The following is a 27,607-nucleotide window of genomic DNA, read 5'->3' on the forward strand; positions in this document are numbered from 1 at the left end:
TTAAATAAATATGCACAATAGGAAACACTTAAAAGACACTCTGAAGACAATTAACGTTTCCACGTCATTACACGTCGCTCCCTTCTATTTAACAATGAGAAGTGACGCAGTTACTGCAGTTTCTGTCAACAAACTATCTAAAGGATCTATATCCGTAAATCATTGTCCTTTGTTTCCTAACCTGATTCTAATGAATAATCAGCAGCAATCTGAAGAGAAAATGTATATTTCACAATAAATCTATCATGTTCTTCATAATTTGTGGTGAACCCAATCTTCACAAGTAGAGTCAAAGCTTTTCACAGCAGTTGTCCTACTATTGATACAAAACTTGGATACTGTGCAGGTGATTTCTATCATCCTGCGCAGAATTGTGTCGTAGAGTGCCATCTAGATGACACAATCATCTTCAGCAGTCAGACAAATACAGAACAGAAATTATGGGGTTTTTAAATTTAATTTATAAAAAATGCATATACCCACTGAAGCTGAACAACATCTACCACTTATTTTTCCTTGTGGAACATGTACTATCTGTGAGACTCTTTCAGTTGTTTGAACAGAATAAAATAATATTAACAGGCAAAGAGACAACTTCAACACAAAGATAACAAACACAGCCAACGACTTCTTGAATATAAAAGGAAAAACAATGGGGAGGAAAGGAAATATCAGAAACAAAAGGTAAGTGCAGTAATGATCCCAATTGTATAAAATATTATTTTGCATTTTTTCTTCTTTCATCTTCTGCAGTTTCCTGCAGTCAGGAAACGAATCAGATACAGCACATTTTCTCAACACGTTCATGCAAGCTGATATATTTTAACAAAGTACAAATGGAAATATATTTATCTCATAGGTTATTGGTTAAAATATGAAAAAGAAGAGGATGCGAGTAAACATCATTTGATTTGATGTAATAGCAAATAACTCAAACCCTCAATAGTGTTTTTTTCCTGAAAAAAAAAAAAAAAAGAATTAAATTAAAAAAAAAAAAAAAATGAAGAAACTACATTCATTTCCATGACCACGAGTCCACGTCTTTAAAAAAATAAAAATAAACGAAAAAAGAAAAGCCAAATGACCTCACTTCAGCACTGCCCGTTTAGTTGAGTATTTGTGTCTCAGGAAACACACACAAATAAGATCCTAAAGTACACGTACAACAAAATACTGCATATCTACTAAAGACTGCATTAGGTAGGTGGACATGGTAGCTAGCTGCCATGATACAGGAAAAAAAACCTCCCCACATTTCCCTTTGCCCAAGAGAAAAACGCTCATTTTTCCATGTGTGAGAATATGAAGCTGAAATAAGGAGCAGGTTCACATTTTAAGAGCTAATCGGTGTTAAACAATGTCTGGCAAGTCCATATATGACCTGTCGTTTCAGTCGAATGCAAATGTTCAAGACCTCTGACTGGGAACGGGGGAATCGCGAGCACACATCTGATACACATGCGTGACGTTACATTAATATGTATATTGGTCATTGGCCGGTCGTTTGTTCGGTAACACAAAGGGGGGAATCGTCTATTTGCTCTCCATCCACGTTCAGCCCAGAGCTCATAGTGACGGAGACCTGCTCTGCTGGGTTACACCCACAATACATTTCATAACTTTATAACTTCAAGTAGGCTATATTAATATATGTGTGTGCATATATCTGTGAGTATTTACCTATTCTTGTAAAAAGCCCACCGTCCCTCCTTCAGAACAGCATCTTTCTCTTTTCTCCTCCACCTCGATTCTAATCGTTACCTCTCTCCAAACTCTACTGACTTTCATCTCACCTCACTATTTGGCACCTCGGATTCATTAACTGGTGATGTGGCTGCAGCAGGTGCGTGGCAGGCGGGGAGAAACAAAAAAATGGGTTGAGGTCAAAGGTCGCGAAACGGCTGCCCTAGTCAGTGGCGTTCTGCTTGTCTCTTTCCGCTGTGATGGCGTCCCCTCCATCTTCCGTCTTGACTCTTTTGGTGTCGGGATGCTCTGCTTGGTCTCCGTTTTGCCGTTTGGTTGGTAGAGATGCCGAGGCCGAGGCGTGGGTCGCCAGCAAGTGAAGAGGACTCGCTGAAAAACAGCAGATGGATCGCGTCAGTTGTGTGCCAGATGCTAAAAGCCAAAGTTAAACTGTTACTAAAAAATGTCAACTATGTTGCCTCAGTCTGTGCTTTTATAGATTCATAACCATAAAGAGGAGTGTGGATCAAAAGCCTGAAGGCACTAGTGAAAGTGTCAAACTGTCCTGACTGTCCTAAACCTACACCTAACATCAACCACCAGGGGCAGCATTTCATTGCTTTAAGGTGAGACACTGCAGGTGAATAGGGTAAAAAAAAAAATTGATTACTTTGACAACTGCAAACTTTTTTTGTATTACAAGTTTTCTAAAATGTTAGGTTTAAATATGCAAATGAGGCATTATTTAATGAAATATGTGCTAATTTGCATACATATCAGGTACAAAAATCTAAACACTGGATGAAGTCAGTTTCAAAATTTTGTCAATTCATTTTGTCACAACATAATTCAGAAAAAACTTAGAACAGACAGGAAACACGATCATTTTTACTATGTTTTGGGAAATAAAATCTAATTGTATAAAACCAAGCAAATTATATATAAACAAATACCTCGGTAAAAACCTTCAGGATATAGACAGGAATAAAAATGGAAAGTCTGGTGTGTGTAAGTGGCTCAGTGTAGAAGAAAAAACTCATTTTGAAAAAATGGCCTTTAAAAATATGCAATGTAGTTGAAATCTATTGACACAAATAGATAAAGTGCTATAAAAGGAACACTTAACCGTTTTTTTTTTTTTTTTGATGTTGTCTTTCCACTAGTCTGAAAAACCAAAAAGTCCAAAATCTCAAACTTGAAAACAGCATTTTTGCCTGCTGTGTCTCCCCTTGAAGGCAAAAATGCCTTAATGAAATTTCTGCATCTTAAATACTAGCACTGCTCAACTGCAGCAAAAATTATAATTACAATTATTTTAATAATGAGATAATGATTATTTAACAGGATTAGTCACTGACTTTGGAAACATTACAAATGTATTGATCCTATATCTTTTCAACAAACTTGCTTAAACATTATATAATTCAACTGAAAGATAAAATTAATATTGAAATGACTGTAATATTTAAATATATAATATAAAAAAAACAAAGTAAATATAGTGCAATGACAACCTATTGAACATTAAGTACAGGAAAATAAAAATAGAGAATTACTGTGAACAATAACATTTGCACAGTAATCTTGGCCTCATTATTACGCTATAATTCTATCATTTATTTTCAACTATAATTGAAAATAAAATCTAATTAATCCCCTAGCTATAATAACCTATGGCGTATAAATTAAAAAAATTCCGGTTAGAAAATGAATTAATGTTAAAAGATTTGTTCACTTACAGAATAATTTCCTCATAATTTACCCCCATGTAATCAAAGATTTTCATGTCTTTCTTTCTTCAGTCAAAAAAAAAAAAAAAAAAAAGTTTGAGGAAAACATAAGGATTTTTCTCCATATAGTGGACTTCAATGGGGATCAGTCCAAATTGCAGTTTTAATGTAGATTCAAAGAGCTCTACATGATCCCAGCCGAGGAATAAGGGTCTGCAATTTGGACCTTCAACCCACTGAAGTAAACTATATGAAAAAAAAAAAAAACTGGAATGTTTTCCTCAAAAACCTTTATTTCTTTTTGACTGAAGAAAGACAGACATGAGCATCTTGGATGACATGGGGGAGAGTAAATCATCAGGAATTCTTAAATACAAATACTATGTAACGCTGATTTTGGTTCCTGACCTGTGTTGCCAGATCCTTGGACAGCAGCGACCACATGTGTCCCATTCTGAGTGATGGCCTTGACGGGCAGCTGATGCTGGCCAATTGGAGCCTGCTGCACTATTGTAACCGTCTGTATGGAGCCAGACTGGGATGTCTGAAGAATGCGACTCGTCCCGCCTATAGAAGTGGTTGTAATAGCAGGCACTGGCTCCACTTTCACTGAGAAAAACATAAAAACAGATTATCAGAAGAGCAGATACCTGCAGTAGGTAATCCAGTCAGTACTATTGCTAAATAAATTTCTTTACAATGATACACAGGCTGGATATATATTACCCTGCTCAATAAATTGCCAGATAAGCAAAGAACTGGATGTGAAACATTGATGAGAGTTAAACACAAATAGAAAACATTCAGCAAGCAGCTTTGAGCCAAGATAGACAGTTAAGGTAAGACATTTAAAGAACAGAGTCAGATCACTGATTATGCAGCTTTACACCAAATAAATAGATTTGTGCTTTTTACAGTTTTGTCTTGCTTTTCAAAAAATCTATTACAAAACAATCATTTAAAAATATTTACTTAACCCTGAACATTTTTAACATTCCAGTAGACATTAGCCTTTTTCACACTTCCGTGTTTCTGGCTTCCGGATTGGCGCTTGCAGGGTAAAAGTTTTTCCGGTGACAGCAGCGGCTGTACTTAACAAGCGTAAATTCGGGAATCAAAGTCTATTTTTACAAAATAGATACTATGATATACACTGGTGTTTTACTCTAAAAATAGCAAACATTTATTCAAAAACTTTGTGTCTGCTTCTGGTCATCACAAACACTATGTTTATTTAATTATGAATGTTAGCACTTATAATACAGCACAGTTTTGAGTTTTGCTGTTCTTTCTATTTGGTGCTGGCTGTGCATTATGACTCTTCACGTCATTTTTTTCGCGATTAATATTGTTATTATTATTAATATTATTAAAGTAATATTGTATTTTCTACTTGCTCTCCTTTGCATTATTCATTTTATGGTGTAAATGTACGTTGCATAATGTGCCCAGGGATATACATAATAAAATAATATAATACTAAACAAGACATGACTCCGATTAATGGCTTTATTCCTTTTGGATCTGGATTACGTTGTTGTATTGAGTTTATGCATCATCCGGACTCAGAATCGTTTAATTTATTTTTGGGAAAATGTGCATTTGGATATAAATGCTGTCAAATGCTGTCATAATTTACCATGATGTAGTGATTCGAGGGAAATGACTGAGTAAATTGAGAAAATACGCTTAAATATACCGGAGATGGAGAACAGAAACTATAGCCGGCGCTATGTTGCGCATATTATATTGACGAGTCAGCTGTCCGAGTGCCCATATAAACACAAACAAGTAAAATGTTGTTTCTTTGTTGATTATATAATAACAACTTGGAAAGCAGACAAAAAATAAAAGATAAAAGGCATTATTTGAGACAAGAGCATATTAATATAATAGGCGCAGACCTGTAGAGGAACTGACTTTACCCTGCGCTGACGTAATTTCCGATTTTTGTGAAAAAGGCCAATTATAGCCTACCAACAGACTTAAGTAATGACTTTAGGGCTGTGTAATATATCGAATGATATTGTGAAGTAAATCTCTGACAAGCTACGCCATATCGCGCTAAATATGGAATGCGATATTAAGCTCGATATGGCGTAGCTTGTCAGAGATTTACGTCTCTGTGTATCAATTGCCGCTCCAGCGGAACCTGAGCGGAACGCACGTGATGGAGATTTACTACTAATCAAAGCACGGGCTTCATTGACTAAACGCGCCTCACAATATCGTTCGATATATTGCACAGCCCTAAATGACTTAGTAAAATAATGTTCTTTGGCCATTTTTAAGACCCCCTTCTTGAATCAGGTATGTGTTTTTAATGTACAAATAAATGAAGCCTTGCAGAGTAAAGGAGAATGTTATTATAAATGTATTAATAGAGCTGTAGTAATGATTGTTATCAACATTTTCGTCTTACTTTATTTTATTTTACAGAACAACAGTAAAATTACAATGCTAACACTTATGAATGTTGACTTTTATTTTGGCGAAATCGAAAAGAAGACCTTAGTACTGCTTTTTGCTGACAGCAGCAGATTTATGAATGATTCTCATTATGCTGTTTCAACACAGATTTTCCTTCAGAGCTGTTAGAACACATAATGTGCGTGTATTAGACAACATAATGTTTTGTAGTTTATTTACTCACGATTTCAGCCATCATACAGTCTTTCTCAGACAGTATTAAATGCTTCCACATTGCCAACCAGTGTTAATTTTGACAGTAAATTTTGATTTAGTTTTAGTCATAGTCTTTTGACTAAAATGCCATTTAGTTTTAGTCATATTTTAGTCATCTGAATTGTTTTGAGTTTTAGTATAGCATCTACAGTATCTACAATAGATTTAGTCGGCTAAAATCTAATGGGTTTAGATACAGTGTATAATGCATTTATTAAACATGTAGGTTTCATATTAAGGTTTGATCATGATAGACACAGATTTAACTGCTGTGATATGCAACATGCTTTTAAATTAAAAGCACTTCTCATAAAGAAACAACAAATAGGCTAATTATGCTTTCTTTATAACAACTTGTTTACCACATTCTTCATTCTTTCAATCAGACATTTATTTATATAAATAAATTTAGATTAATCTTTATTAGGGCTACTAAAGTGACTCAGTCAAGAGCAATGAGTGATTTTCTGTCTTTCTTTTGTTGTTTGATTAACATCAATGTCACAGACAGCAACTAAATTACGCTGTGGTCCCTTTAAATCCGAACGCAATGTACTGATACATGTCTGACAGTCTCTAGTTTACTCTAGTTTACGCAGGCAGAGGGGGAGTGGGGAGGGGGGACAATCGTACTCGGGCCCGGTTCATGGCAACCGTGCCTAGTGTGAGTACACCCTCAGATTTTTTGAGTGAACTATCCCTTTAATACTGATCTCATTTTCAACACAATCCTTAACCGACACACAAGACAGCAGCATTTGCGTCTGAATGAAACTAGAGTAAGTCTGACACGACACACGAAAGAAGCACTGACTTCAGATATTGTAATGAGCAGTCTATAAGATTCGGCATTGCTATTGACAACAGTCTTTATCATGAAACATCACAGCTCGGAATATTACGACTGATCAATCAGAATCAAGTATTCCAGAGAACAATGTAATAAGAAAATCACCAGATTCATCTTCTGATATTTAGCCATTTTATCAATATCTATTTCTAATTTCTCACCTTTTAGCTCCTGGTGCTCTCCATTTTCGTGCGGCTCTGCTTTAAGGATGCTAGACTGGGTAAACACAGGCTCTGCCATGTGTGTGTTGGCTGTAGACAGTCCGGTCACAGTCGCGACAGAAACAGCAGGGATCTGATGCACCACATGAACCGTCTGCATGACAGGCTGCTGGGATGTGGGAGTGGACACTGGTGTGGCGACGGCGTAGGTCACAGGTTTGATGGTCTGCGGTAGCTGCCGCTGAACTGTGATGAGAACCGGTTGGGTGTTGAGAGGCGAGCCTGTGAGGGAACATATGTTTGGTTAAAATTCAGCTGACCAGCAGTGGGACAACATCTGACAGTTGGGGTTGGTCTGCAATGTGCTTCTAGATCAGGGATTCCAATGCTTCAGACATAATGATTTCCTGAGAAAGAGCCTCTCCCTAAAATATAAAGGACACGACATGTGTGGTGGCCAACATTATTAGAACATTACTATTTTCACTTGCTTAAAAAAATGGTTTTAAGTCAGAAATATCAGTTTACATTTCCAAACATTCATTTTGCCATCAATTGTAATAATCCAGTGAGATTTTTGTTTGCACAAGGAATCCGTCAACAGCCAGTGCTCCACACAGAGATCTGATCATCATCCAGTCTGTAATGACATGAAGAAACAGAACAAACAGAGACAGACCTAATCCAGAAAATCTGTGACGTTTTCAAGATGCTTCAAGAAACCTACCTGCAAAGCTTCAGTGGTTAAAACGTTTTTGGCACTTGTGCAAAAATGCTGTAAAATGAGGATGTTGTCAAAAAATAATGTTATAAATCATATTTCTTTATCAATCAACTTCTATTAACTAAGTTAAATCAACATTTGATGTGACCATTCTTTGCGTTTAAAGCAGCTTGTGCTCTAGGTGCGCTTGTGCATAATTATTCAGGTAGCTTTGCAGGCAGGTCTCTTGAAGCATCTTGGAGACGTCGCTACAGTTCTTCTGGATTTAGTCTGTCTCAGTTTGTTCTGTTTCTTCATGTCATTACAGACAGACTGGATGATGAGATCAGATCTGTGTCTGGAGCACTGCCTGTTGACAGACTCCTTGTGCAAACAAAAATCTTACAGAATTAATACAATTACTGGCAAAATTAATGTTTTGAAATGTAAACTGATATTTCCTACTGACACACTACAGCAAAAGATAGAAATAACTGACTTAAACCCATTTTTAACTGGACTATACTAGTGTTCTAATAATTTTGGCCACCGCTGTATTTACAGGCTCATTTATACAGTGAGCAAACAACAGTAAATGTGATACTACAAGGCCAATGTGTTGTTTTAAAATTAAATAACTGGGAAAAATGGAAGAAAAGACCATGTGTTAATCATATTAAACAAATCAGGGCTTCCATAATTTCTCACTAATGATGAATTTACATGACTTTTCCAGGCACTTGTGATAACTGGATAAGAATGCTTTCAAATCTATTTAATTCGGACAGATTCACCAGTGAATTAATCAGGCCAATTTGTGAACTTACACTTAATACACAATTCTTATACTGCTCTTAATTTCAGAAGAGGTCCAGCTTTAACTCATGCACAAGAAACAATCTTACCTGGAGCATTTTGTGCAAAGCACGCCTCTTGTATAACGGCTAATTTGGGCTGAATGGCTGGAGCAGGAGCGGAAGCAGGCGTGGGCTCTGGGTCCATAGGAACAGGTGAGCCTTCTCTTGATAAACTGTCTGGAGTCTGAACGCCGCTAGAGTGGGCTGACAGCGCCCCTGTGTGGTTAGGAGATGCTGGAGCGCTCCTGAGAGGCAATGGAACGAAAACTGTATGAATAAACTCAAGTGACATTCGACAAGCGAAAGACAGCATATTTTTCATAATTTTCCACCATTTACTCTTATAGTAACAACATGGGAGAATAGAAATGATCACCTGGATGAAAGCGGGCCAAGTGGGGTCCTGAAACATGGCACACCACGCGGCCTTCGCTTACGGAAAGCTTGTTCAACGAGTTTTCCCTCGGATGAGGGGTCTATCCTCCAGAAAGAGCCTTTGCCCGGTTCTTCTTGAGATCGGGGCACTTTGATAAAATATCGATTTAAGGACAAATTATGACGAATCGAGTTCTAGGAGAGCAATAAAAACAACAAAAAGGTTAACACTGTGGCACAGTTGCAAATTTAATTTAATTTGACACTGTAAGGATGAAGTAGTTTATAAAAGAGACAATGTGCACATCCACTTATAGAGCGTTTTTTTTTTCTGGTAAAACAAAAAAAAAATGTTATTATGCCTTATGATCACTCTCCAGTTGAACACTCTTTATTTACATGCAAAATGAGCAATAGTGGCTCTTCAGCTTGAGAGTTTGCTGTTGTGCCTGTCCTGTCTTTCAATAACAGCCTCATTGAAAAGTCTGTATTACACTGCACTGAAATGTGCCAAGCAAACGGCAGAAGTCAGACTGAAACAAGCATGCTAAAAAACCCTCAGCCACTCATGTTTAATGTAGAGACCCTTTTGAAGGGTCTGCAAAGCTGTAGGTGCTACACACAACCAGGAGAGCAGAGGTTTCAGCTTTCAGCATTAATGGAAAAAAGTTAACTCCCACAAAATTTCCCTAATAATTTACTATCCCCATGTCTTTCTTTCTTCAGCTGAAAGGAAACAGCTGAATGTTTGAGGAAAACTTTCCAGGATTTTCTCCATACAGTGGACTTCAATGGTGGCCAATGTGTTGAAGGTCCAAACTGCAGTTTCAATGCAGCTTAGCAAGGGATCTACAATCAGCCCAGCTGAGGAATAAGGGTCTTATCTAGCAATACAAATGCCCATTTTCTAAGAAAAATACAAATGTATATACTTTTTAACCACAAATGGTCATCTTGCACTAACTTGACCTCACGCATTACATTTGCGGGAGTATCGACCCAGTGTTTACAAAGTGAATGTGCAAAGAAAGTCAAAAGGCCTTTACCAAAAAAAAAAAAAAAAAAAAAAGTCAAATGTTTTGAGGTTGGGGGAGAAAATGAGATAAAGTTTTCTTTTTTTAAAATCCTAGAATTATTTTCTTCGAAAACCTTACTTTCTTTGTGACTGAAGAAAGAAAGACACAAAGGAAGAACATCTTGGATGACATGGGGGTGAGGAAATTTTCATTCTGAAAATAAAAGCTCACTTCCAGAACAAAGATTCACAGATAATGTACTCTCCCCCTTGTCATCCAAGATGTTCATGTCTTTCTTTCTTCAGTCGTAAAGAAATTGTTTTTTGAGGAAAACATTTCAGGATTTTTCTACATCGAGTGGACTTCTATGGTGCCCCATAGAAAATGCTGGTTCAGGGTATAGTTATATAGCTAGTTAGGGTATGTCAAAAAAACTCCCATCTCATTTTTTTCCTCAAGTTCAAAATCGTCCTACATTGCCGTTTTACCTTTTTTGTTAAGGATGTTTGATCTTCTTTGCATGCTAACTTTGCAAACACTGGGTCGGTACTTCTGCAGCGATGTAGGATGATGTTGAAATGATTTTTGAAGTTGAGGGAGAGAATAAGGTGGGAGCTTTTTGACATACCCTAACTGTCTTGAACCGGAAAAAAACGGAATTCAGACAGAGCAAGACAAGACGAGTGTTTGAGGTCAAAAAGTATATAAATTGTAATTAAAAAAAACAAACAAACAAAAAAACAACAGATAAGATAAGACCCTAGATAAGACCCTTCTTCCTCGGCTGGGATCATTTACAACCACATTTGGGATTGTTTGAGCCCGCATTTAAAACACATTTTGGAAGTTCAAACTGGGAGCACCATAGAATTCCACTATATGGAGAATCCTGAAATGTTACCTTAAAAAAAAAAAAAACACAATTTCTTTACAACTGAAGAAAGAAAGAAAGAAAGAAAGAAAGAAAGAAAGAAAGAAAGACATGAACACCTTGAATGACAAGGGGGTAAGTACATTATCTGTATATTTTAGTTCTGGAAGTGAACTTCTCCTATAAGGGACGATCTCTTTATCTTATTTAACTTTTAAATGTGGATGGTCACATGTTGTTGTCACTCTGACAGAACAAGTCTTTTATATCAAAAGCACAAAGAAAACCTTGAGATTCCACATGGTATGAACTCTTAAGATATTCTCCCTAATTACAATCCATGCTGTTTGCAACAATAAGCGAGAAACGTGCAAAATAATAAGAAATAAATTCTGCCTGGGCCTGCTCAATGAGTTCACCTCAACCACATACAAATACAACAGCACTGCAACAAAGACTAAATACATTGACTCTAAATGGTCTCAAGACTCTAGACACAGCACACAGAAGAGTTGATTGACACTCACTTGCCAGCCCTTGTCTGCCGTCCTGTAATATGGATAATTCTTAGTAATGTGGGTATATATTCCATTCAGTGTTAGTTGTTTGTCTGGTGCCATTGTGATGGCTTGAACAATAAGCTGTGCATACGAGTAAGGAGGCTTGGAGTCATCCTGTTAAAGACAAGAAAAAGAGCATTGTGACAGGTTACTACATTTCTAATGTCCACAGTGATAACCAATACATCTATACTCTATATGGCAGCATGCACATTTCAAAACATCTCATACTTTTGGACTGTCTCCTCCAGATGCTTCTTTGTCATTTTCAGACTGGGAGTTTTCATTGATTAGATCAGCCGTGAGACCACGACCCATTTTATAACTAGACAATCCTGCCCCTCTGGGACTTGACGGACAGGAGTTGGCAGCGCTGAAGAAAAATGACAAATAATGAACGCATAATTAAATCTGTAAAGTTAAAAAGGAGTATAAGGCCTTTGGAATAAAAGACAAAGAAGTCAAAGCAGATGCGCTTACCTGATTGTACCTGTTGGAGATGGGAGGGGACTCATTAGGTGGGCAATGTTGTCTGGAATGTTGATGGTCAGCGGCGAGATCTGGGGTTGGACCGCTTTCACAGGAGACTCCGGCGCGTTCCTGCGGTCCCTCTTGTCGCTGGACAAGGCAGTAAATGTAATTTTGATATTTGTACTGGGAAATCGGAAAGTGCACCTACAAAATAAGAGAAAGGAGTTAGAATTTTAACCACTTATGCATTGATGATTATATAGCAGATGTTGGTACACAAACCAGCCAGCAACAGAATACAAAAGTAGAGCCGGTTTATATATGGACACTAGCTTGACCTGATTACAAGACAGACAGATTTTATCATCAGAAATATATTTAAAACTGCCCACCCATTAGCACAATGACCTTGCAGTGTGTTCACGTTTCACTTCACACATAAAGCAAGTAAAAAAAAAAAAGCAGAATTAATAACTCTATTCACAACTCTGCAACAATAAAACAAAGGCACTTGTTATCCATCATACACACACAAAAAATGAATTACTATAAGTGTAAACAAATTGTAAAAGCATGCACATTGAATGCAAGGTCAAAATTTCATATAAACAACATATTCTCATAAACATTAATTAGAGTGCATAAAAACATGAATTATATTAACCAGGCTATTAATTCTGATTATCATTTCCGATTCTGTCATTTAATTAGTGACTCCAGCATACGTCATATTTCATTAAGGGGTCAACTGAGGGCATCAGGAACTGAATGAACCCAAAACACACTGATCAGAGGATTTATCATCATATTAGCAATAATAACAGTACTGCAGTCATTCGATATGCTGGAATCTTATAAGAGGCATGCAATTGATATCCTTCACGGTCGGTTCCTAATGATAATGATGAAGACAAAAGCAAAAGAAACCGTTGAGCGTTGACTAGTGTTGTGTAAACAGACTGAGGTGAATGGTTAACAGTTAGCTGTTGTGCTAATCGAAGGTTGCAGCATGAGACGTGTGGTAGTCGCGGTTGTCATAATCAACACGTGCTGCTCACGAAACAAAACAAATACCCAGAGCGATCAACGCAAACGCGTTTACGCGGCTGGCTATGGTCTAACTTAATTCCTACCGACAGGCGTGAGCTTACATGCGGGGAAGCTGGAGAGGAGGAGCCCCTCGTCTCTGAAACACCCCGTCCACGAACACCCCGTTTTTGCCGAGGCATCGAAGGTAGAAATCTCCGCTTCCCGTTCCATCCTCGCCGGCGGAGAAAATCTCGAGGTGCCTCCGTGAAATGAAGCTCGAATGGCCCATGCTTACGTCCACGGAGCCTTGTGACGAATTCCGACCGATGGTGACCGAGCGCTTCTTCATCAGATACTCGAATTCTCGGCCCTCGAGCCGGGCGACAACCGACCCTGACATCCCGCTCACCGCCATCTTTATTATTTCTCTTGACGGGAATTTGAGACTATCAAAATGAAAGAGCAGACGGCTGGATGTCAGTCGGGAGGCCTGCTTGCAGAATTTAGTGGGGGGATCGAATCAAAGGATGAGAAATAAATACGTAGGAACGTGCCAGTCTAGGGACAGCGGCTCCAACCCACAGCCGCGACAGAGAGAATGAGAAAACGATAAACTCTACCAAACAAACCTTGGGGGCGGGGCCACGCTGATTGACGGCGGTAGCGACCAATGGCTTTGCGCCTCGGCATGAGAAAAATAGAATCCACCAATCAGCAGCGAGACGAACAAGCGTGTACCGCTGGGGGTTGGTTGCACCGTGCTGGCTGACACGCATGAAATTGATGTGTTCTAGAGGCGAATTGGTGATGATACGGAGTTTGGCTAGTGATGCTGTCGTTTGATGGCATCCTACGGACAAAACAACACAGTTAGACTACAATGGTGGTTTTAGCGTAGAGCAGGATTTATGGCGATATGATAATACACTCATCTCCACAGGACTTCGGTTGCCTTGGCAATAATCGTGTGTCGTAATTACACTTATGGAAACCCAACTTGGAAACTGTTCCATAACAGTATAATAGTACGGGTACAATATTACATTGAACTCTGGGTTACAGGTGTCCATGCTTTTGCAATGTTAGTATGCTGCATTGCAGATTAGATACAAGTCATATGCAATGCAAAATCAATGGCTCATTTTAAGATTTTCTTCATCTTACACTGTGAACAACAAATCATCATGCAAAGAAAATCTGCATGATTACCTTTGCCAAAAAAAAAAAAAAAAACCCATAAATGAATCCTAAAATCACTTTCACATCCATCTTTTCACCAAATCAGCCATCTACATAAAAGAACTGCAATTCTTGATTTTACAATCATCTTTAATTTGACATATGATACTGAATTCTGTGGCCATCATCTTACATCATCATGAAATTATGCGTAGCACGTTATCAATGACAAAAGCATCAAATGAGTAACAAAATAGCTTATAGATACACTTTGAAGAACGGTTATTCGAAATAAGACAAAAACTTAAAAACACTACGCTCTTCAGTTGACAAGACTGTGCACTTTGCTAGAATTTGAGTGCATTCATCTTTAAAAGAGAAAGATCAGGGGCGTCAGTGGCTGCTGCAATACTACATAAAGTGCTAATTCTACAGCTAATAAATGGTTCAATGCAATCATCTGCAACCAGGTTTTAATAGTACACAATTTACTCAATTATAAAGTAGCAATGTAGTTATTCTCAATTACTTTGGGAAGAAAACTGGATTTTAGAGTTGATCGTTTTATTTTAAACCATTAAGTGTTAATGTAGACTAAAAATGACGATGCAATTCCTCATTCCTCTCCACGGCCTAATATGTTGTGTATATCCGTTACGTCTCTGGTGTGATAGCACAGTGACTGTCACAGAAGTAAAACTTTTACAGAGCGCTGATTATATTAATTTGATTTTCTTAAAGCCAACAAATACATGAAATGAGGAGCACACATTTACACCATAAAATATCTGTTTGTTACACTAGTCTAAATACTATGTAGTTACATCATTTTCATCCGGTATCCTGCGTTCATACAGCAAGAAAAACAATATCTAACACTAACAAATTTGCAAATACATAGTGTGAATGATGTACATGTTTACACTCGCCTCTGCGCTCCCTACATTGGATTCGGTTTTGTTAGTGGACAAAGAGACTCGCTCTCGCTACCTAGCCAAGGACATCCAAAGCTTAAAAAATCCCATGGAAGACAATTTAAAAAAATGTTGTCCTTTCAAAAAATAGGTTTTCCCTCTTCTCTCGTCACCCCACAGAATGCGTTTTCTGCCATCACAGTTTTTCAGTCATCCTTCAGGTTGTTCAAAGAAAGGTCTCTCATGTTTGAGTGAATAGAGTTTCTTTTGGTCTCTCCTGCATGTCTGTGTCACTGTCACCTCCGAAAAGTCTGTGTTACGAATGCCACTCGAGTCCTTTGACATCCTCAAGAATGAAACAATCAGGTACAGTGAGTAATAGTAGTGTCTACGCTCAAATCTTCTCGTCAGTCATTTCCAGGAACTGAGCATAAACATCCCTTGCACACTCTCCTTTTTGGTTGAACAGAAACTTGTAGTAGCTGCCATCAGCACAGATAGCTGGAGGAGGATGGTAGGAAAGTTAGCAACTAAACATCTGAGAATGAACACTTTTGCTAGTCACATCAGTAAATGATTATTTGATTATTTACAGTACATGCATATTACAGGCCTATGAATACAATATTGTTTAAAAACATGACTTTATGTGTAAAAGTGTGCTTTCAGAATGCTTTACCTATAACGGCATTCGGTTCTGTTCCAAAGGCACAGACGCAGGGCGAACCGGACGGGACCTGGAACTTGGAGAAACTCCATTTAGAGCTGAAATACTTGGGGAGAAAACTGGCCGATGCCAAGCTGTGGTAAAAGAGGGTTTGAGAACTGTAAACAACATTTGCAATAAAACAAGTAGCATAAATTAGGGATGAACCACATGAAAAGTCTTGGCTGAAGCCGAACAACATTATACACTGGGCTGAAGGCCGATTATTAGGGTTGGGAATCGAAAATCGATTCCGATTCTGGAATCGGATACTTAAGACAAAGAATCGGATACTTGTATAAAATTTAAATTTCGATTCCTTGTTTCGATTCCCGGGTGCATTTTTTCATCTAGTGATCTGCCAGAACCTTATGTTGTAATGTAAACATCAGTCTACAAGACGGTTTGCGGGAAGTAGGGATGTAACGGTATTGTAAATACCGTCGTACCGCAATAGCACATTTTTTCGATACTACCGTGGTCGCATGACTCGATAAAACGAAAGGTCTTCTGAGAAAAGTTTGCTCAGGCGAATGGAGCGAGCGGGAGGTAGCGGGAACTACAATTCCCATCAGCCCAGGCGTGGCCATAATCCTTTGCGGTCTGTTCCCCGCCCGCCTTGAACGTCAAGTTCATTTTATTTTCGATATAGCGCCAGATCACAATAGAAGTCATTTAAGGTTATCTTCCCTATAGAACAGGTCTATACATTGTTCTTTTATTAAACAAACTAAATTGCCTTATGTTATTTATCTTATTATTTACACGAAGGCATGTCATCTCTATCTCTACATGATGGCGCGTTTACAATGTCTCTTCCGTGAAAACACACAGGACTCCATTCATAAAAACGGAATTTACTATAGCGCGGAATGCCACGGAATTTGTTGATTTTTCTTCATTCAAATCGCGATATGGACTAGTGTTTGTGAAAACTGAAATGCCGTTTGCCTCTGTCTGTATGAATGGTGGAGACGCGTTTTTTTCTCTTTACTACACTCATACTGAAGCACGCTGATGCTCCCGCTAATTTTTGGCATTTGCATCTCACATGAACAGATAAACTCATTCTCCAAAGCTGCTGTTAGTGTCACTTTTACCGTTTCATCTAAGAAAACTATCCGCATATCATGGACACACAGAAACTTCACGGCAACCTGTCAAAATAAAAGTACGGTTTAACATGAAACAGAACAATATTAGTCTTGTATTACTTTTGTACAGTATAATGCAGGTGTTTATATATTCCTATTTAAATAATTTACATAAAACAATATATATAATAAAAAATAATTATTACAAGAAGATTAACCACTTAATTGTAGAAAAAATACTACAATTATTATTTAAACGTTTTAAACTGAAGATAATTTTTCTTTCATGGATGGATTTTAACAGTAAACCTGTTTGTTTGCCAAAAATTAAAAGGGTTTATTTTTCATTTGATTAAAAATAAATAAATGGTTATGCTTTCATTTGATTATCAGACAAATTAAAACACATAAGAATTAAAAAAAAAAAAAAAAAAAAAAAAAGCAAAAGATAGTAGAGCCCTATTGTTCAAAATGTTAAAATAGACAGTTTTGGACTTATTTTTCCACTAAAATGAATGTTTTCGTTATTACACAAAGTAGGCTAAAGTACTGCGAAAAAAAGTAACGTGGTTACATGTTTTAATATTTTTTTGTTATTAAAATTGAAAAATTGAAGTTCCTGTTTCAAAGTTTACAGATAGATGGCTAATTTTTATGCCATTGATATGTTCAGTGTTCATGTAAACTGTTTAATAAACACTTCTGGAACTTTTTTTCGAGTCTCTTCATTAGTTTTGTTTTTCCTGTAAATGATTCAATAAATACCGTACCGTGCCATTCATATCGAGGTATTACCGTACCGTGAAGTTTTGATACCGTTACATCCCTAGCGGGAAGTGCTCAAAAGTGTGTCTACGCTTTGTAAAAACCGAAGACAAAGCTACCGCTGCACGCAAACTTCATTTTAGAGATCTGCAAGGGACGGATTTTTTAGTCCCGCGCCTGCCCGCTTCAGAAGAAATATGTTATTTCGTCCCGCAAAAGCCCACATAAAAGTAACTTATACCCCCGTGGGAACACAGGTATCTACTTCATCTCTTGGCTGCATGACACAAACCCTCCCATTAATGTAAAGTCAAAGATGACCAGAGTAATAGTAACGAACTCGCGCGTGCCTAATGTATTCATTCTTGTATATCAGAGTCGTACATTAGGCACGCATAAGTCTGCTGTTGATTCACAAACTATTCATGATTTTGGAGCTCTGATCCATAGTATTTTTGCGTGAAATTTCAAAATATTTGCATAGTTGTCAAAATGAATGTCCTGTGAGTGTGTTTTATAATGGATGCTCACCCATAGAGGAGGATTTTGTAAGGGTCAGTGGTGTTTATGCACATATTAGCACCAGCATAAACAGATTTAGAATGTATTCACTGTATTTTTCATTTATTTGTTTATTTATAATAAATACAAACAGTAGATATTCAGTCAGTCCAGTTCAAAATGACAGGTTTAGTGAGAGGTATTTTGGCATCTCCCTGTTGTTTGGCAGGTTCACTTACTTAAGAAAGAGTACTCTGAAGTTGTGAAGAATGTCTGCATTAAATAATTCAGGAGCTTTAAATCTGTATATGTATATACATGTTAAAAAGTTAGAGCACAGGGTTTTCTTTTAAATTCAAAAGTATAGCTTTAATTTAAAGTTTGTTTGAATTTTTTTATAACATGCAGTAGAAAAACAAAAAGGCAAAAGAAATGTTTTGGTTAATCAAAAAGGTTAAAAAATAAACACCTTTAGAGGAAATGTCAGGCATAGGGGGCCTTGCAAAATTTACCCGAGAAGGAGGGGGGGCCCCCGGTATAAAAAAATGTTGAGATCCCCTGTAATAAACTAATATGTTGCAAGCAAGCACTGAAAATAAACATGTTTGATATATTAATGTTTGACTTTTGTTGTCGTTGTTGTTGTTTTTTTACTAAATTGGAATTGAAAATGGGAATCGATAAGTGGAATCGGAATCGATAAAATTCAAATGATACCCAACCCTACCGATTATCGAACATGGTTTTTCGTGTTTTCCCCCATGTATTTTGCCAACTTTTTTTTACCATTGCATAAATTAAATAGCCAATATTTGCTTTTTACAGTTTTGTCTTGCTTTTCAAAAGACAAAAAAAATCTATTTAAAACAATTAAAAAAATTTAAATATTTAACAATGAACATTTTTAACATTCTAGTAGACATTATAGCCTACCAACGACTTAAAATTAATAAGTCAGTAATATAATATTCTTTGGCCATTTTTAAGACTCCTTTGAATCAGGCATGTGTTTTTTTATGTACAAATAAATGCAGCATTGCTGAGCAAAGGAGCTGTTGTAATGATTGTTAGCATTATTTTTGTGTTACTTTTTTATTTAGCAGAAAAACAGTAAAATTACAATACTAACATTTATGAATGTTGACTTTTATTTTGACGGAAACCCGAAAGAAGAGCTTAGTGCTACTTCTTGCTGGCAGCAGATTTATGAATGATTCTCATCACGCAGATTTTTCTCATGCATTGGACTTTGAACCCTGGCTAACGTGTTTGTGCGGCGCTGTCAAAATAAATGCAATTAATGCATGCATTACACAACATAACGCTCTGTAGTTTATTAACTAATGGTTTAAGGCCATTTCACGATTTCAGTCATCATACAGTAACCAGCAACAACCACCCCTTTCTCTTCTCATGGAAGACATGCGATGTGATACTAAACACATCTCTCGCTGTCTGTATTTGTAATGATCTTTGTGTCTTTCTCTGACAGTTTTAAATGCTTCCACACTGACGACATGTTTGCTGCATTAGTGCGCACTTCTATTTGATTGGGTCATGTCATTGTTCGGTATAATTTATTCGTCCTTTTCACTTATTTGGCCGAACACAGAAAATATTTGTTTTGATATTTTCAGCTGAATAATTTTGGTTGCCGAACATTCAATGCATCCCTAACATAAATGCTTGATGTTTCCACTAAAACCTATACACCTGGTTTCACAGACATGGCTTAAGCCTAGTCCTAGATTAAAATGTACACCTGAGTGGTTTCAACTGAAAGAAAATTGCACTGACTGATCTTAAAATATATCAGTGCCTTTGTTTTGCCTCATGATCACACCTTGTTTCATAAAACAAGTTTACCTAATAAGCCAGGCTTATTTCAGTTAGTCTGGCTTATTTTGAGCCAAATCAAGTGACAATAAGTCAGACTAACTAAAATAAGCCTGACTTATTTGGTATACTTATTTTATGAAACACCGTCCAGTAATGGTTTCCTAGGGCATGTTTATAAAAATTACTTAAAAGGATGGTTCACCCAAAAATTTAAACTCTATGTTTATCTGCTTACCCCCAGGGCATCCAAGATGTAGGTGACTTAGTTTCTTCAGTAGAACACAAATATTTTTAACTCAAACTGTTGCAGTCTGATAGTCATATAATGGCAGTCAATGGGCACCACATTTTTGAGAGTAAATAAACATACATAGACAAAACCAAATTAAACCCTGTGGCTTGTGATGATACATTGAGGTGTAAAGACACAAAATAATTTGTCTGTGCAAAAAACTGAACAGTATTTATATCATTTACCTCTGATCACATTGACGCGTCAAGCACCAGCTGTTGTAAACGCGCTCAATACAGATGAATGTTGCGGTGGATCAGAGGTAAATACTGACATAAATACTGTTCAGTTTCTTGCACGTACCGATCGTTTTGTGTCTTAACACATCAATGCATCACAAGCCGCAGGGTTTAATTTGGTTTTGTCTGTGTATGTTTTTTAACTCAAAGATTTGGTGCTCATTGACTTCCATTATATGACTGACTGACAGACTGCAACGGTTTGAGTTAAAAATCTTTGTTTGTGTTCTACTGAAGAAACAAAGTCACCTACATCTTGGATGCCCTGGGGGTAAGCAGATAAACATTTTTGCGTGAACTATCCCTTTAAATGTCTTAATTGAACTATGTCTTAATTTTGGCTTAGGTTAAGCCCTGTCTATGAAACCTAGCCATAGTGTGCTTAAACACAAACCTGGACTGCTTGTTCCTTTTGGGATCCTCTGCAGCAAATATGTGGACTGTGCCATGGTCACTCGATACGCAGATAAGAGAGGCATCCTGGTTGAAATTGATGCTGAAATACAGATATGCTCTGTTATAAATACACTCACATATTCGCCTTTACAGTAATACAATAGGATAGCGTGCATGCAGTGGATTACCAGTATATATTGGCAGTTTGCGATCCTCTTCTCAGCTCTTGAATAAGATGACCTGCTGAGGTGTCGAATATTCTGATCAGGGTCCCCTAGAGAGAAGACATTTTCTCCATTAGCCAATCGCTGACATGCAGTGTTGGAATAATCCACATGAATCTAGTGCCATGATCAAACGAATGCAGAACAAAGTGAGAAGGTGATGCCAAAATCATCAGAGGCACTTGAACTGACTTTTTCAGATGCCGTGGCTATCCGTGTGCCTTGAAGGTTGAGAGCGATGCAGCAAAGAGCTCCTTCATGTGCAGGAATATCCACGGGGGGTTTCTCTGTGTTGGCCAGATCTACGATCTGAACGTGTCCGGAGTGAGTGGCTGGGAATGCCAGCAATGAATTGTTGCTGTTTGGGCACAAGACACACAAACCTGCAAAGACAATTAGAGTTTTAGATTTGTCCTGTTAAGTCCAGATTAATGGTTTCTAAGACCACAGATGAATTTCTACTACACAACTTACCTTTAGGGTTATAGCATGTTTCAAAGACATGCAGCTGATGGGGATTATGAGTAAATGTGAAGACTTTGATCATGGAATCCAGGACTACCACAATTCTGAAACACAAAGTAAACTGGACTTAGCTGTTTGTTCCTTTTAAGAAACTTTAAGCTAACCTTTATGATTTTCCTAATAAATCCAAAAGCTAGCGTTGTCAGAAGGTATTTGTGTGCACTCTGAGTCTGAAGAGCTTTAAAGGTTTCTATTTTTAATGTGTTTTTGAAGCGTTGCACAATCATAGACATGTCTGACGCAACGGGCGATCAGAGGTGTTTTGGTTAGTTAGAATTAGAAACCTCAATAGTTTCAGCTTTTATTGTACATCAATCCTCTCATTTTAAACAACATAGTATACGATGTAAAGAACGATGCATTTTCTTTACTGATTGTAAAGTGAGAGTGAAAAACTCACAGCATGAAGTGACTGACATCTTTAGTGATTATAAAGGGAGATCGCTTTTTGTCTCTTTTTGAATCTATTCAAAATTTGAATAAAAGTCACTCACGATACTGGCAGTAAAAAAATGACCATAGTGATAATGTTTTCTTGAGTAGCTTTAATAGGCATCTACATTTAGATACTAAAATAACCATGTTTTGTTCACTGTAAAGTGTTTAATTCATTTTAGCACTTTATAAAAGCAATGTTTCCTCATTTGAAAAATATTTGAGATCTACAGGGTTTGAACAGTAAGATTTTTTATGTGTTTTAAAGTCTCTTTTGCCAAGCCTGGATTTTTTTGATCCAAAATACAGAAAAAGCTGTAATATTATGAAATATTTTTACTATTTTAAATAACTGCTTTCAATTTAAATCTATTTTAAAATGTAAGTAATTTTTCCAAAGATTAGCATTTATCTGAAATAAAATGCTTTTGTAACATTACACACTATACCACCAAAGCTTTGAGGTTTTTTTTTTTTTTTTTGGAAAATAAATTATAGAAATTAATATTTTTATTTAGAAAGAATGCTTTAAATTGATCAAAAGTGATGATAAAGACATTTATAATGTTACAAAAGATTTCTATTTCGGCTGTTCTTCTGAAATGTATATTCATCAAAGAAACCCATTTAAAAATTCTGAAAGATCATATGACTGGAGAATAAATAAATTTTATTTAATATATTTTTTTTAATATATTCAAATAGAAAACAGTTGTTTGAATAGTTTTACTTATTGTATTATATAAATATGTTCCAAGAGTTATTTTTATGCATTGAAATTTGTGCAGTACTGTGAAATTTTACTAGTATTACTGGTTTACTGTTAGTAGGTGCACACTGAGTCTGACATTTTTGAACATTAAAAATATATACGACCTCACATTGTGTCAATCATAAAAAAGTTCAGATCAGGTTTGATTAATCCGTAGCAAGGATTTTGAAAGGATGACGAACACGAAAAAAAAAACATACGAAAATTTTGGACTCAGTGTGCAATGACCTTAAATGTATTCATCTGAGAGAGTCTTTTCTGCCTTTGTGATATTAGAACTTTGTATGTCTCCTGCAACTTTAAAGTCAAAACGATATATAAAATATCCTAAATCAGTTGTCAGATATGTTCAGAGTCAAATATTATACCAAAAAATTTTAATTAGAAATACAACTGCAAGAATGTACGAGTTCAATACCTGTCACGGCGAAGCTTAACAGCTTTGACCTCTGTGGAAAACTCAATCTCTATTACAGTCTTTTTCTTCAAGTCATCCCAAATCATCACTAAAAAAAAGACAGGAGAGATTTACTTTCTATAATAATTTAGCAGAGATTTAATATGCGTCAACCAGATGCAAAATCCAGTAGAACATGCATTAGAAAAAGCAAAGCCATCAAACAACTGCCATCTCAAAGAGAAATATACCTTTATTGGGAGGGTACTTTGGTTTCTTTCCGCCTCCAACAAGCGCAAGATAATTGCATCGAAAAAGCATCTCCACGTGACCAACTCCTCCCTCCAGAAACTCTGAGAGCACAGAGAATTAATGAGTCAACAGCTACCACAATAAAGCAGACAAAGATCCTGTAAACTACAAATGGTGAATGAATAACTGTTGCTAAATACTAATCCTTAAGTTTAACAGTCATGGACTAGATTTTTGCATTGCTGTAACTGCTCTGGAAAAATCATTTCTGAGTCATCATTCAATCCTACTAAATAACATCTGCAAGACAAATGGATTTCTTCATTTGCTGTGTGTATTTGCATTAATAAGAGGCAAGTTTTAAAATCACATGCAAAAATCTTGAATTACTTTCTTCCACATTGTTTTAATAATTTATTAACCCCCACTACAATCATCTTATCTGAAGTCATAGCGCCTGCAAACATCTCAGTCTGTGTCTAGTGAATATCTGCAGCATTTATCATCACATGTCATAGAAAACAGCAGACTCACCTTGTTTTTCCTTTTCTTTAAGAGGGTCTGTGTTATACACCCTGAATCCATTTTCCATTCCACACGCAAAACATCCTGGTGGGGGGGAAAAAAGACATTTTAAGGGAAATACTGAGATTTCCTGCTGCTCTACAGTTTTACCTTAAAGAGGATCGTCCTAGAGACCGGCTAAACTTCCACATGAATGTGTCAATAACAAACCCAAAAGCCTGTGCTAATGAGAACAATTTATGAGCATCTGCTTGGAAGGAGACTAGTGCTTTGCTCCCAAGGTTGTACAACAAATGTATTCAAGCATTAAAGGTTGTATCAGCGATTTCAAGCCTGAAACATAAAGTGTCAAATTCAGCTGACCTTTCTTCACGATCTGCTCGCTGCCTGCCCCATAAATCGACTGTAAAAAAAAAAAAAACGTGTCTCTCTGGTCAGCCTAGGGTCCGAGATATGCCAAAAAAAACAATCGGTGCTATCAACTATTCCACAGAAAAACAAACAGTGTTCCAACCAATCACCGTCAGGGGTTTGGTGTTGTGGACTTTCGCTCCGCCTCCCTCACATCCCTGCACCAGTAGGAAAGTCCACAACACCAACCCCCTGACGCTGATTGGTTGGAACACTTTATGTTTCAGGCCTGAAATCGCTGATACAACCTTTAATATAGCTCTGGAAAAAAAAAAAGAAAAAAAAAGAGAGAGGGACAGTTTTTTCTTAAATCTGATTTCTACTGAATTCCACCACAGACACACCTCAAATTTTATTTAACGAAGAGAAGTATAAAAAACTACTGCTGTGGTCATCACTATTCTCTTGGAATAGGACCAGATGGATGGCAAAAACAGTGCTAGTTGTATCTCAAAGGGTAATTGGAATCAAATAATAACTACTGACTATGCCAAAAGAGTTAAAAAAAAAATTTGAGCGAGGAAAAAAAAGGGTTCAGTTCTGGCATTACTGGTAGAGTGATACATGTGAGTGTCAGGTTGCTTCAATACTTAAAAGGCAGCAAAAATGACCACTGAACAGGATAACCCCCAGCTCATTCGAATGACACACAACAACCGTAGGACGATGTAAGAATCCATCCGCCGGGTGATTTCCCTACAATGACATCAATTGACCTACAAAAATAACAGCAAACAGCAGCTAGGGGTGAAGTGCATGTCGAGGAGGGTTCAAAACAGGCTCCTAGGGGCAAGTCTGAAATCGAGCAAAAAAACAGACTAGACCATTTTTGATGAGTCCAATCGTCAGTTTTGCCCAATACCCGATTGTCTGATTGTTAGACAGAGACCTGGAGATGCCTACAAGCCACCCACTGTGAAATTTAATGGAGGATCTGTGATGATCTAGGGGAGGGGTGCCTTAACTCTGTCTTTGAGGGCCGGTGTCCTGCAGAGTTTAGCTCCAACTTACCTCAACAAACCTGCCTGGAAGTTCCTAGTATGCCTAGTAAGAGCTTGATTAGCTGGTTCAGGTGTGTCTAATTGGGGTTGGAGCTAAACTCTGCAGAACACTGGTGCTCCAGGACTGAGGAGCTCGCAACCCTGTTCCTGGAGATCTACCTTCCTGCAGAGTTCAGCTCCAACCCTGAACCAACTAATTAGGATCTGAAGGAGCACTTGATAATTACAGACAGGTGTGTTTGATCAGGGTTGGAACTAAACTCTGCAGGAAAGCAGATCTCCAGGAAAAGGGTTGGGCACCCCTGATCTAGGGTTTTCTTTAGCAAGTCTGAAATTGGACACATTCATCTTTGTGAAGGAAGTGCACGAATCCAGCCACAAACAGGTTGTCCTGAAAGAAAACTTGCTTCCTTCTGCATTGACAGTGTTCATGTTCCCCATCTGAGGATTGGTTTTTCCAAAAGGACAATGCTCCATGCCACAGTCGGGCCAATTAAGGTGTGGATGGAGGAGCACCAGATCAAGGCCCTGTCTTGGCCAGCCAAATCTCCAGACCTGAACCCCAGTGAAAACCTCTGGAATGTGATCAAGGGGAAGATGAATGGTCACAAGCCATCAAACAAAGCCAAGCTGCTTGATTTGTGTGTGTGTGTGTGTGTGTGTGTGTGTGTGTGTGTGTGTGTGTGTGCGCGCCAGGAGTGGCATAATGTCTGTAATGATAGTAGTAATGGCAACCCGATGTAATGATCATATATGTTTGCGCATGTGCAGTATGGGGACAGGTGTCCTATAGGTGTGTGTGTGGTGGCAGCACGACACACAGATGTAGCCGCTAATAAAAGATCCAACGTTGCCTTTCAACTGTTAAGTTGTTTTATTTATTGGACCCACACGATCAGAACAATGTCACCCAACAGCAGAGTGAAAAACTGGAGGAGAGCATGCCAAGACACATGCAAGTTGTGAAAATCAGGGTTATTCCATTAAATATTGATTTCTGAGCTTGTCCCAAGGTAAAACATTAGTGTTATGTTGTTTATAAATTGTTATATTGACAAGTTTTGATTTTCTGCAAATTAATGCTCTAAATGACAATTTTTTCCTATTTAAATTTGGAAGAAATTTTGTCAGTAGTTTATAGAAAGACCTTCAGAAGGATGCATGTCAGTACTTCTGCTATGATGTCCAAAGAGCTGCACTGTTATTCACTTATTGATGAGTCCTCGTGATTCGGTGTAAATGACTAGTAACTTTCAATAATCCTTACTTTAAACACGTTACCGTTTTCATTATTATAGGCTATGCATCTGTAAATGCTCCTTAAAATACAGTTAGTGAGCCCATACTGAATCATAGTTAATGTAGCTAATTCAGCGCGTTCTTTAACGTATTCGAATTTAATAAGCTTAAATTACACTTTACATTGTATTACACTGATAATCAAGTTTACTGAAATCCAAAATACCCAGATTCATCCTCTGAAAGACACAATAGAGGTTGTTGAGCTAGCGCTGACATTAGCCTGCATACATCAGCTGTCAGTGTTTATTTGATAATATGTTGAAATATGATCCCTTTTTAAAAACATTACAGCTTATACTCATATATACAGTTGTCGGGTTAATTAAAATACAAACAAAAATCGCTGACAGCAGCCCTAAAAGGAAGACACTCATGTGACTTCATCTTTATGGCTAACCAGCTGTTCAAGTTCGTTAGCTTGCTAGGCAACACAATCTGTTTATGAAGTCTAATATGTCAATTAGACGTTTGAACTTGCAACATCTATATCAAAACCCTGATGTGTTTTTAACAACTAAGATAAATAACAGTTCACTAGCAGCCTCTATGATTCATAAGGGTAACGGTAAGTATCAGAGTGCTGTTAGCTTGCTTTAGCTAATGGTAAACATCTTACCGTGATCCTGGTTAAATCCAGCATGAAGTAATCCATTACCGTGGGGGTTTGATGGTAATAAATTCATAGTGCTTGGCGTTATTTGGCTAATCTAAATGAAAACACTGTAAGCCTAACTAAAGGACGGCATTCCTCTAAGAAGGCTAGAGCTGGCAGGCTAATGCTAGGTACATGGGGTTTAATATCATGACTGTCTCTCCAGCCAGGAAATAAAGTTGGCAGAGCGCCTGT

The 27,607-nt window shown here is 37.4% G+C and overlaps 2 protein-coding genes across 2 annotated transcripts; both read right to left on the bottom strand.

Moving 5' to 3' along the window:
• Nucleotides 1-437: 437 nt before the first annotated feature.
• foxk2a (forkhead box K2a) lies at nucleotides 438-14,184 on the bottom strand. The gene is made up of 9 exons (XM_073828677.1): nucleotides 13,114-14,184; nucleotides 11,972-12,166; nucleotides 11,723-11,864; nucleotides 11,459-11,605; nucleotides 9,046-9,239; nucleotides 8,718-8,914; nucleotides 7,110-7,391; nucleotides 3,822-4,022; nucleotides 438-2,073 (listed from the first exon to the last, which is right to left on the bottom strand). Exons 1-9 carry the CDS (start codon nucleotides 13,404-13,406, stop codon nucleotides 1,907-1,909), a joined length of 1,818 nt encoding a protein of 605 aa, XP_073684778.1. The 5' UTR covers nucleotides 13,407-14,184; the 3' UTR covers nucleotides 438-1,906.
• A 115-nt stretch (nucleotides 14,185-14,299) lies between these two features.
• wdr45b (WD repeat domain 45B) lies at nucleotides 14,300-27,566 on the bottom strand. Its single transcript, XM_073828680.1, has 10 exons — nucleotides 27,377-27,566; nucleotides 24,056-24,130; nucleotides 23,521-23,622; nucleotides 23,291-23,378; nucleotides 21,615-21,709; nucleotides 21,333-21,523; nucleotides 21,105-21,190; nucleotides 20,915-21,016; nucleotides 15,764-15,885; nucleotides 14,300-15,585 (listed from the first exon to the last, which is right to left on the bottom strand). Exons 1-10 carry the CDS (start codon nucleotides 27,441-27,443, stop codon nucleotides 15,479-15,481), a joined length of 1,035 nt encoding a protein of 344 aa, XP_073684781.1. The 5' UTR covers nucleotides 27,444-27,566; the 3' UTR covers nucleotides 14,300-15,478.
• Between the last annotated feature and the right edge of the window lie 41 nt (nucleotides 27,567-27,607).

This window comes from Garra rufa, chromosome 22 (assembly GCF_049309525.1).
Source record: "Garra rufa chromosome 22, GarRuf1.0, whole genome shotgun sequence".
Taxonomy (NCBI): Eukaryota; Metazoa; Chordata; class Actinopteri; order Cypriniformes; family Cyprinidae; genus Garra; species Garra rufa.